General features: G+C 46.5%; 4 protein-coding genes and 1 non-coding gene across 5 annotated transcripts; 2 read left to right on the top strand and 3 right to left on the bottom strand.

The window, feature by feature from the left end:
• The first annotated feature begins 597 nt into the window (after positions 1-597).
• On the top strand, positions 598-3,439 carry GGI43DRAFT_73018 (GH92 family glycosyl hydrolase). The gene is made up of 3 exons (XM_083210222.1): positions 598-2,559; positions 2,635-2,733; positions 2,784-3,439. Exons 1-3 carry the CDS (start codon positions 773-775, stop codon positions 3,340-3,342), a joined length of 2,445 nt encoding a protein of 814 aa, XP_083059887.1. The 5' UTR covers positions 598-772; the 3' UTR covers positions 3,343-3,439.
• Position 3,440: 1 nt separating this feature from the next.
• Positions 3,441-8,868, bottom strand: GGI43DRAFT_72997 (P-loop containing nucleoside triphosphate hydrolase protein). The gene is made up of 15 exons (XM_083210221.1): positions 8,522-8,868; positions 7,922-8,450; positions 7,617-7,843; positions 7,282-7,561; positions 6,985-7,218; positions 6,239-6,933; positions 6,015-6,177; positions 5,730-5,960; positions 5,476-5,674; positions 5,335-5,406; positions 5,234-5,284; positions 5,108-5,172; positions 4,423-5,041; positions 4,278-4,358; positions 3,441-4,221 (listed from the first exon to the last, which is right to left on the bottom strand). The coding sequence occupies exons 1-15, from the start codon at positions 8,666-8,668 to the stop codon at positions 3,573-3,575; spliced, it is 4,242 nt and encodes a 1,413-aa protein (XP_083059888.1). The 5' UTR covers positions 8,669-8,868; the 3' UTR covers positions 3,441-3,572.
• A 165-nt stretch (positions 8,869-9,033) lies between these two features.
• On the bottom strand, positions 9,034-10,152 carry GGI43DRAFT_73032 (uncharacterized protein). The gene has a single exon (XM_083210223.1). It carries the CDS (start codon positions 9,778-9,780, stop codon positions 9,160-9,162), a length of 621 nt encoding a protein of 206 aa, XP_083059889.1. The 5' UTR covers positions 9,781-10,152; the 3' UTR covers positions 9,034-9,159.
• Positions 10,022-10,921, bottom strand: GGI43DRAFT_73039 (uncharacterized protein). Its single transcript, XM_083210224.1, has 2 exons — positions 10,665-10,921; positions 10,022-10,611 (listed from the first exon to the last, which is right to left on the bottom strand). The coding sequence occupies exons 1-2, from the start codon at positions 10,752-10,754 to the stop codon at positions 10,264-10,266; spliced, it is 438 nt and encodes a 145-aa protein (XP_083059890.1). The 5' UTR covers positions 10,755-10,921; the 3' UTR covers positions 10,022-10,263.
• Positions 10,922-11,563: 642 nt separating this feature from the next.
• On the top strand, positions 11,564-11,665 carry GGI43DRAFT_t132. Its single transcript has one exon. It is a non-coding gene; the product is annotated as a tRNA-Ala (tRNA).
• Positions 11,666-11,729: the final 64 nt, after the last annotated feature.

Consider the following 11,729-nt stretch of genomic DNA (forward strand, 5'->3'; position numbering starts at 1 on the left):
AAGTGTTACGACGCTTAACATGAATTGGGCAGTTCGTTATCGCCGGTGGAAACAATGGATAGCCTTGGAGGACAATAAGCTCCACAGTGTCTACCTCACACCACATGCAATCTGTAGTCATACGTCACATATGCTCTGTAGTGCATACTATTAGCCGTTCCTGGATTTAGAGGCAGTCCAAGAAAGGCTGAGGAACAGCTATAGCTCCAGCTTCCCTTAGTCGAGCGCCGGTATTAGTCTCTAGATGCAATTACTCCGAATGTCTCAGTAATAGGTACCTAGATCCAGATCTAATACTAGATCTTTATTGCACCCCACCAATCGAAAAACCGTCTAGATTCAACGCTTTTTTGAAAGAGGGGCAAGACATCCAATTAATGCGCTGTGACGGTATGGCGCCGACTGGGGTTGCAGCCATTTAGCCATTCCAGGGGGTATGAGCCGGCATTTCGTAAATTGGTAATGCACTCTCCCCCTCTTGGTCCAAGACATGCTCATCACAATAACGGTAAATGTCTCACAGCATAGCTTGCTAGTACGGAGCGTGAATTCCGGCATGCCCTTTGAATTGTTGGACGGGCGCTCTGTTGCCCTCGCGATAAGGAGCGAGCGATGTAACATGAAGAAATGAAATAAGACCACTGAATTTGAGGGGTTGAAGCCGTCGGGAGAGTCAATGGAATACATATGAAGTCGAAATGGCACCCCTATGATATAGGATGTTCTCTATGCCTCCCTATTTGTCACCATTGCAGTAAGGGCCCTTGATAACATGGCACCGAAAACCAAAGCCGTCAAGGCTGTAAGCTTGTTGTGTGGACTTGGAGCCATTACCCAGGCTCAAGCCACCGCTTTTGATCCCTTAACCTACGTCGACTTGCTCGTTGGCAGCAGCAACGGCGGCAATGTATTCCCAGGAGCTACCCTTCCGTTTGGCATGGCCAAGGCTGTTGCCGATACAAACAGTGGTAGCAATCAAGGCGGCTTCACGTTGGATGGCTCGAGTGTCACTGGTTTCAGTGTCATGCACGACTCTGGCACTGGAGGCTCGCCGTCTCTTGGCAACTTCCCACTTTTCCCATACACTTCTTGCCCAGGTGGTGAAATTGACGGATGTTCTTTTCCCAAGAATGACCGTGCCCAGTTTGGTAGCTTCTCCAACGACAGCGTTGTTGCGAAGCCGGGATACTTTGGGATCACTCTTAACAGCGGACCCAAAGTTGAGATGACCACATCACAACACGCGGCGCTGTTCAAGTTCACGTTCCCCAATGCCGCCGCCGGTGATAAGCCTCTTATTTTGCAAGATCTGACAGATCTTTCAAATTCACGCCAAGATAACGGCACTGTGAGCGTGGACGCAAAGACTGGTCGCATTACCGGCAATGCCGTCTTCGTCCCAAGCTTTGGCAGCGGGACCTATAAGCTATACTTCTGTACGGACTTCTCAGGTGCAGATATTTATGATAATGGTATCTTTGCAAACTCGCGCGCAAGTACCGCCGTCAAGGATCTCACCATCTCTCGTTCTATCAATGGCTACCCGTTGCCAGGTGGCGCCTTTGTCCGCTTTGCCAGCGCTCAAAATCCGATATACGCTCGTACCGGCGTCAGTTTCATCAGCAGTGCTAAAGCATGCTCCAATGCAGAAAATGAGATTACACAGTGGGATCTTGACAAATACGCCAATGAGGCCACCAGTATTTGGCGAGAGAAGATCTCTCCTATCACCGTCAATACCACCGGTGTCAGTAACGACTTCATCACATCATTCTACTCTGGCATCTATCGCACACTGGTCAATCCACAGAATTACACTGGGGAAAATCCTTACTGGAACGATGGCGAACCGTACTACGATTCGTTCTATTGTATTTGGGACCTGTTTCGGTCACAGATGCCTTTCATGACTATTCTGGATCCTGCAAGTCTTGCGGAGCAAATTCGCTCCCTGATTTCAATTTATGAAAATGTCGGCTGGCTGCCTGATTGCCGTATGAGTCTTTGCTCGGGCTATACTCAGGGCGGCTCCAACGCGGATAATGTCCTCGCGGATGCTTACATCAAGGGCCTCAAGAATGGTATCAACTGGCAAAAAGGATACGAGGCTGTCGTAAAAGACGCAGAAGTCGAGCCCTATGCATGGAGCGTAGAAGGCCGCGGTGGTCTAGACAGCTGGAAAAGCCTCCACTACATTCCCGTTCAAGACTTTGACTACAAGGGCTTCGGAACCATGACACGTTCTATAAGTCGAACTCTTGAGTATAGCTACAACGACTTTTGCATTTCTCAGATTGCCGGAGGTCTGGGCAAGAAGTCTGACCAAGAGAAATATATTGAATCCAGCGGCAACTGGAAGAATCTGTTCAAGGCTGATCAGACTTCATTCAGAAACGGGACAGACACTGGTTACAAGGGATTTTTCCAGGCTAAGTTTTTGAACCAGACTTGGTTCAACCAGGATCCTTTGAAGTGCAGCAATTTGGACGACACCAGTGTATGCTCACTGCAAAATTCTGGTGCCGAGACATTTGAGAGTAGCATCTGGGAATATGGCTTGTGAGTTATAATTCTTCCTTCTAGCGATACCGCCGTGCTTTTTCTATTCTTTCTGGACTGACTCTTTGCATATAGTTTCGTGCCACACGATCAGGCTAGCCTTCTTAGCCTTTATGGAGGCTCTGACTCTTTTGTTAGTCGCCTCAATTACATGCACGATCAAGAGATTACATAGTAAGTCACATTAATAGAATCCATGCTAAGACATTCTAACAAGAGTTTAGCATTGGTAACGAACCGGCTTTCCTCACTGTATTCCAATACCATTACGCTGGCCGCCCTGCTTTGTCTGCTCAGCGAAGCCACTTCTACATTCCCAAGTTCTTTGCTCCTACTCCAGTAGGATTACCAGGTAACGATGACAGCGGCGCCATGGGCAGCTTCGTCGCATTTTCTATGATGGGCTTGTTCCCCAACCCTGGTCAAGATGTTTACCTCATTATTCCACCTTACTTTGAAAGTGTGAGCATCAAGAGCCCCATCACGGGAAAGACTGCAACTATTCGCAACGTCAACTTCGACCCCACCTACCAGAATATTTTCATTCAGAGCGCTACTTTGAACGGCAAGCCTTACACAAAGAACTGGATTGACCATAGCTTCTTCCTCGAAGGGAAAGAGCTCGTTCTCACTCTGGGTAGTAAGGAGAGTTCGTGGGGTACGAGGGTGGAAGACCTTCCGCCGAGTGTGAGCCCGTATAATAGTAGCAGTGTCGCCCACACTTCTGCTCCAGCTAAGAGATCTTACCAGCCCCGATTTGATCGTGGGATGGGATTTAATTAAGCAGGGTATATATAGCAAACCAAAATAAAGAAATTCATGCTCGTTAACTCTATTTGAAGAGAGTCATGCTCCGCCCAGGAAGACATGCATTATCTTGCTTTCTAGTCGGATAGACAATGAATGTGATTACCATTTGTCCAGAAACAGAGTGTTCTATTAAGTAGCGCATTATTTTTGACATAAAATGTACCTATCATGTTAATTGAAACCAGTAGTTATCATGCTAATGGTTACTCTGTATCCGCAAATCGCATTATTTCTTCATACTCGCCAACCTTGACAATCCTTCCATCCTCAACCCAAGCTACTCTATCTTTCTCTGGTCTCATTCTGCCAGAAACGATGCTCAGCCGGTGAGCCACAATAATAGCTGTGTACCCTTCTTGGATAAATTCACTCTCCAGTACATCGTAAATGGCTGCTTCAGTCGTTGAATCAAGCGATGAAGTGGCTTCGTCCAGGAGGAGGATCGGCTTCGGCGCATCGTTTCCAGGATAATCCGGTACTGCTAAAGAATGCTTGCGAATAATAGCACGAGCCATAGCAAGTAGTTGTTGCTGTCCGTAGGACAGCACAGGCAATGATGAAAATTCGGCATCCAGCACTTCAGCTGGTGTCCCATGTCTGCTGGAAAGCAGCGACCAAATGCCAACTTTCTGCAAGGCCGTCTGAAGTACCTCATCAGTAACAGTGGAATCAGGATCCAAGTTGAAGCGTAAAGTAGCCTGAGGTATTAAAAATGCCTCCTGAGAAATGGTTATGAAACACTGTTTGCGGATAATTGACCTGGGAGTACGAAGTAAGTCTTGCCCGTCCACTTTGATGACCCCAGTGCAATCAATCAAGTGCAACAAAGCAGCAAGAATAGTGCTCTTTCCACTACAGTCCTCTATCAGCTAACGAATGATGCGATTTGAGTGATACTATCCACTTACCTGCCAGTTCGACCACAAATGACGAGCTTTTGGCCTTCATGAATATCGAGGTTGACTTTGTGTAGAATTTGATGATCCGAGCTATTCACATCAGTCTTTCATTATCTTCAAGTGTGACACGATTAGGTACTCAAATCCAACTTACCTATAGCCCGCGTCAAGATCTGCTATATAAGCTTCTCCTTTAGTCGGCCAACCGGCATATGTCACAAGATCTTCCTCGGGCAAATCTTCCTGAGGAATATACAATTCCACGTTTCTAAGTCGTGCAATTGCACCCATGGATACCTCCAAAGACGCCCAGCATTCTACCAGCCGTACCAATGTCGTATTGGCAACCATGATCAAGTTGAGAGCTGCGCCAATATCTCCACCAGTCGTTGTCCCTCTCCATTTCACAGCGAGAGCAATCAAACCAATAGCAATTCCGTTGACAATCAAATTGAGCACTAGACTCAGCCATCGTTGGACGCACATGAGAGCATAGCGCGGCTGAAGTGCCCAATTAAGCGCTTCAAAGCTCTTCTCTTCGGCTGCAGAAGACCAGCCAAAAGACCGTATAGTGACAGCGCCTTCTACCGTCTCTAAAAACCATTGGTAGAGCGTCGCCTGGTTTTCCAGTTCCAAGACCCGCAATTGGCGTGATGTCCTGAGATATATCCTCTGTACGAAATAGACAACAACGATGCAAACAGGGAGAGAAAGAGTTAGTCCTTTCTGAACAATCATAATTACAGCCAGCTGGTTTACCATTTTGAACGTCTCTACAATGAGACGAGAAGATATCAGTACTGGCTAAATGGCTAAAGAAGAACGACGGGGCTTCTTACGGACGAAGATGGTCATCAGAGCTGATGGCAGCTGCCGATCCACATAGGAGATATCCTGACTGAATCTGGGCAAAGTTAGATTTTCTCAACAATATTGAATGCCAATATTAAATCGTGATGCCTTACCTGTTAATTGTAACACCGATATCTGTCGTAGAAAAGAACAGCAGAGGAGCGCTTTGAGAGTCAGCATCTTCTATTATATCGACTTGCTTTGTTCACCTTACCCAAAAATGGTCCCAAGAAGAGATTGGTGTAACACTTCCCCAGACCTCGTTGCTATCAAAAATAATGTGGACCTCCAGGCATATATTATTAGAACTTTAGTGAATTAAATTCATTCCTGGTACGTATGCTTGAAGACTTACAGCATCATTCCATTAGTTGTGACCCAAGCAGTAACAGCTAACAAGACATAGCCAATCATGTAATACGTTGAGTCGCTCGGAGAGCCTTCTGTCCAAGATTTGACCCAATATTGCGGGTAGGTAATAGAGAAAGAGTAAACTATTGTAAGTCCAAATAATAAACCCACGTTCCCGAAACCAGCGGATTTTAGATAGTACGCTAGTCTTTCGATCAGCTCATCTTCTTTTATCATACGTATATGCTTACGGCTCACAGTAAAGAGATATATCACCAGTTTTCCGATAGAGGTCATCTTCTGCGTCAGTACTTGGTTGCGGTATCAATTTAGCAGCTTTTGAAATCGTTTCTGGCTTCTTCGTTGTCTGTACAAATGTAAATTTGTACAAGTTGGACAAAGTGGTCTTCAGATCATCCCATGATCCCCGAGATATAATGCGACCCTTTTCGAGAACCAGAATTTCGTCTGCAACGTGGAAATGTTGCGCTATTGAAGCATTTAGTCTCAAAGCTGTATTACCTTGAGGTTATGGAAATTTACCAGAATTCGTGACCAAAAACACGGCTATGTTTCTCTTCTTGAACCAGCCATTCGGCCCAAGCAGATTATCAACAATTGTATTCTCCGTATTGCCGTCTAATGCGCTAAAAGGATCGTCTAGTACCACGATATCGTGAAGAGAGTATACTAAGCGCCCCAATGCCTAATGCACATTTTGTCAGTCATCAATTTCGTTCAGCGCAGATACAGTGTTGGTATCTTACTAGTCTCTGCCTTTGTCCACCAGAAAGATTGATTCCACGACTGCCAACAATAGTGTTGTCACCATCAGGGAAATTACTTAAATCATGGTCAAGGCAACAAGCATGAACAGCAGCTTCATATCTCTCCTCATCAATAGCTGTAGAGAAGCCACATATAATTTGCTTGACTTTTCCTGTGGGTAGCCACGCTTGCTGATCGCAGAACCCAATCGAGGCAGATGTAATTGTAATCTTGCCCTTAGAAGGAACGATTTCACCCAGTATTGCCTTGGCAAGAATTGACTTACCGCTACCAACGGTACCAGAGCAGGCAGTTGTGGAACCTCGGCGAAGTATCAGGTTGATATCCTGCAAAAGGAATTCATTTGCTGACGGCGATTCTATTGTCACTCCATCAATATCAACGGCAGCTTCTGTCGCACCTGTTCTGGGCATATCTGACAGCCGAGAACTGACTTGGCGCTCATCTATTCTAGATGGCTCAAGTAGGTAAGCTTGTATCCTCTCAAAATTAGCCGAAGTCGCAAACGCTTTGGGCACAATCGTCATGATCATGTTTGCGGGCTCTGTTACGAGTGCCAAAATGGCAACAGTCGTGAAAGCAGTACTAACGTCCATCTGGGAACCTTGTAAACGAGCCACAATAGCAAATACCACCAGAGTAAGTGCAGGTGCAAAGATTCCAAGCGCATTTGCTATTCAGAGTCAGTATATTACTGAAAGGAAAGAATTTTGCCGAATCTTACCGCTTGCATTATACACAGCATTCATGTAACGGACATTATTGGCGCTTTTAATTTCGTCTTGCCTGAGGCGGTCGACATATTTCACCATGGCGTCTGATACCCCCAATGCCTTGACGCTTTTCATAGACATGAGAATTGAGCTCAAGGCTGATATCCGTCGCTGAGTAGCCATACTCCAACCCTTTTGTCTGGATCGGATATTCTGCGCCACATAACGGCTGATCTGAGAACAGACTATAGTTATAGCTATTAGAACACAATAAGAGCAAAATTATGGGCAGATTCGGGTCAACTTACAAATGATTATGAGGAAGGGAAGAGGAGCAAGCCATTTAATTTCTCGGACCAGAAGTATTACACCAATTACAAGTTCAAAGAATTTTGCCCAAGCTTCATGAAGCATTTGTCCTGCTTCTGCCGCACCGTCAACATCTGTGCTCATAATTGTTATTACTTTGCCCGTATCGGAGACGTTCGATCCAATGGTCAGTGCTTTATTGTAGATCAACGTCGTAAGGCATCCACGTATCATAAGTTGAAGCTTATTAAGGCGATGATTGTACATTGAGGCCGAAAACTAGAAAAGAGAAATCAGTTACCAATTCCCACTTTCAGTGCCAGTTTAAACTCACAGACTGGCCCAAGTAGACGACAACAGCGGCTACAATTAGCCAATATCCTGCATTGTCGCTGCCTTCATTTGTATATCCCTGGACAAAGCGAACGGCCTGTTCGATTAAAATCGGCTGACTAGATCTTAAAATCAGAAGACCTAAGCGTGGGAGTATCGCTAATAAGAATGGTCCCGAGAGACTCTGTAACAAGACTTTCGGCAGCGTCAGGATTGCCTCTGGTTTTGCTGTTGTACTGGGTCAGAGCTAAAATAAAATCTAGGAAGCCAGGCCCCATGAGTCCCCGCTAAGAAATTTGAACATACCTCTGCGATCCCAAAATAATAAAATACCATGACGCAGACTCTCTGCCTCCATTTTCTTCTCCAGACCAGGAAGATGGCTGCCGCGCAGTATGCTTCTATTACCACGACTCAACAGCCCATTCAGCCACCAAAATAAAAGAGAGCTTAACACTCCGGCCGTTTCTTCGGGAGAATGTTGACGATATTTCGGTTTCAAGATGGATGTCTTTTCTTGACACTCAAGGGTCAGTATCGCAAGCCGAATTGCGAGCTTGAGGGCTATGCTGCTTTTGGAGCCATTGTGATCATCAAAGAGGCCATCGTACGTCAATGCGAAAACGTCCCAAGTACACATCAGCAGCAAGTAGAGCACAATTAAGCTTGAAGGGCGGATGGACCGCTTATGCTCAATAATCGTCAACCAGACCAAGCCAGCTGATGCAATCAAAGATGCACTGTGCGACGCGATTTTCAGCCATTCTTCTTTTCCATCTACTAAATCGTAGACCAAATCACGAAGCAGCAATAAAGGAAGAGCCGAGGCTACCAACTATTAATTTGCAAGATAAAGTCAGTGGCGATATATTACTTGGAAACGCGTCGCGTGGAGAGAATGCGTACGGGTTTAATAACACCGAGCCAATTCGGCTCTGTCTTGACCGGCTCATAACGCAGGGCCCATAATCGGTGGAAGCCAAAAGCAATGGACGCAAGCGAAGTTCCCAAGGTAAGCGAGTAAAAGAAGTGAATGTTAATATCAAGCTCCATTTTTTATCTTCCGTCCATCAGCACGCGCTCTCTAACTGAGCATCGCACTAATTGTCTTGTTGAAGATCGCGAGGATAAGTTGTCTAAAGGAGAATCTATTCGTTGCTCTATTGCGCCCGCTTAAATATGATAATTCACTTTTTACCATAGATAGAACTGCAGGCGCACGCCATTTTCGGCATTGCGTGTTAGTTAAGCCAAAGGATTGATTCCCTGTTAATACGAGCCAGCGTTATCCGTTAGATGCTCGTTTATGCACAGTCTAAACCCAGTTGATACATTACTATCGTTTTGTTACATCAACGGCTCTCGGCGTCGTACATCTATGAATAGAAGCAGACTTAAACAGTGAAGGGGGGGAAAAATATGGATAAGAGTAAAGCTCTCTTTATTGACAAAGGTCTATGCGATATATATTAAATTGAACTTAATACTAATACATACTCCAGCAAAAGAAAACGCTAACTGCATGACGCTAATAATAGCAGCCTTTAATTATAAGTCAGTCCAAAGGCCTCCTTCGCCCTTGTAAAGTATGCCAATCGCGCATCTGTGACCGGCGTGCCAATACATGCCATATACTTTTGGAATCCGTCATCAGGGTTCGCCTGTAAGGCTGCCTTGACTGGCGCATCGCACTGCGTAGAGTAGAACCAGGCGCCGCTGGCAAAGTTGAACTCGTCGGGCTGAACTAAAGACAGGATGCGGTTCAGGTCATCGTTGCTCAGCCCATCGGAGGTGGTGAACTGAGAAACTTGGCTTTTGATGCTGTCGATGCTCTGGGCATAGAGCAGGTTGAAGTTGGGCATCTGCATGTTGGCAGTGCCTTGACCAGCACGGCCAGGAGAGACGTTGTGCTTGAATTTGAAGTCGTCAGACTCAAAGGCCATGAGGGAGATGATGGCAGCCATCTCGGCCACGTTGTAGATCTTGTAGTCGGACATGCTCTTGGCGATGAAGGGAGCTGCCTGCTCAGCAGTGCGGCATTCGGTGGTGTCGGCGCAGTTTTCGGCTCCAGGAGCAATTTGCTTGACGATGGGGACAGCAGGAAGCTGGGCCGCCGCGAGGGTGGCGAGGCTCAAGACGAGCGAGGCAGCAGTTGAGAAATGCATCGTAAATGGGTATAGAGAGGTCTATGGCGACGAAGTTCGTTTGCAAGTGTGGATATATATAGAAAGACGAGAGAGATTGCAACAAAGAACACCAGGTCCTTATACAGAAGAGCTGTTCAACTTGGAAAATAAAACAACCAGGATGGGCAAAAAACAGTTGAACAGTAAATGAAAGTGAATAGCGTGCGCAAACAATAGAGAGCGCGATCCAGCGCAAGAAAAGGAATGACTGTGTATTTGAGTGGTTGTATTTGAACGATGCCCTGCATTCACACTCGCCACCAGGGACAGATCAAGTCCCTTTTGTATGCTCCCTCGTTCTCCCACCACGCATAGGATCGTGAATCATGTCATACCCTCCAAGGGGTCCCACGAGCTAGAATCCCGCCGCCATGAATCTCAGACTTGATTGGGCGCTGCTATACGGAGTAGTGCACCCAAGCTTCGTTTGCCCCCCTGGCGAACCAACGCCTCCATTCACGATCAGCGCCCAAAGAGCTTAAAATCCGCGGCTAAAGATTGGCTCCCTTTCGCTGGCGCAGGGCACCAAAAAGGAGAGCAGGGATACGACACCAGCCATCCAATCGCGGCGCTTCGAGGGTCAAGCACTGGAAAGAGGGGACGTTTCATGAAACAGAAAGAGCTGAGCTGTGAAACACTAGGAGACGCTGCCAAGGGAAGAAAAAGCGTGCAGAGCATTACCTGGAACACGATTTTTCGGAGCCCAGCATTCAGTCCTGAGGCATGTTCATCTGGCGGTGGACCAGATTCAAGCGTGGAATGGACATTTACTATGAGCAGTCTTGGCAATCGTCCTTGAGTAAGATTTGCCTAATGCTGGATCATTCACATGAAAGCCGCGATATTGCGTATATTGGACCTACGCGAGAGTGGGCATGTTGGCCTCCTTGCGCTGTATTACTTCGCCACCCAATATTGTATTGCTTCAGACACCATTCCGCCATAGTGTGCATCGTATAATCTGTGCGAGGTGTTGGCAAGCGTGCAACAGCTGCTGAGTTAAAAATAAACTATATGAGCACGGCTCATTGCTCTTCCGGTCATGACATGAAAAGCTCGGCTCGCCGGGGCGCCGTGGTAATAGTTCATAGCGCTGTGTATTTGACAGTGAAAATGCTTGTAGCCATGCGCAGTTGATGAACCAAGAGGCAACTGATTTTCAACAAAGCCCTAATTCTTTGCTGTTCAAATAGCGATCGGCGCAATCCGGGGCGCGTCCTTTCTAGAAACGATGTTCAGCCCACTTCGCTTAAAGGGGTTGTAAATGATATGCCTTGACAATTCAAACCTACACAAAGATGGCTACATATGCCTCGAGCATACGAAATTGGAGCGTAGCATCAATATTTGAACACATGCTCATAGATATATGTAGATTTGTATCCGCCATCGTGACCGGGGTATGCATAACCGTGAAAATAAGGGTAATCCCCTGACGCATCCAGGGTAGCCTGTCAGGTCAAGAACGCGGCATCACATGTGCCAAGAGAGAAGGGTATACGCCTAGCTTTCAGGTGCATAGACTAGGCAGCTTTGACACGTCATATGGATACATATGTTTCCGCTAATCTATAGGCCTTTATCCAAACTGACAACTACACATAGGGAGCCTATACCCGTTAAGTAAAGCCCAGCCAGCCCTTTTAAAACATTCACAATAAACGGAGTAGAGGTCTTCGGCCATCCAAAGGCATCCAGCCGCGGTACGCTCGCTACCGTTTTAGGCAATTTCACCGTCTGAATTTGGCATCACGAGTCAAATGGGCGGATGGTTTAGTGGTATAATTTTCCCTTAGCATAGCGCAACCTCCGAGTTGCCGCAACCGCCTGGGAAAGGTCCGGGGTTCGATTCCCCGTTCGTCCATACGTGTGATGCGGGCCACAGGCGCGCAATCTCTTTTTGGTTTTATCCCATTTTTTTGATACCT

This window comes from Trichoderma evansii, assembly GCF_050947405.1.
Source record: "Trichoderma evansii strain SZMC 28006 chromosome Unknown GGI43scaffold_12, whole genome shotgun sequence".
Lineage (NCBI taxonomy): Eukaryota > Fungi > Ascomycota > Sordariomycetes > Hypocreales > Hypocreaceae > Trichoderma > Trichoderma evansii.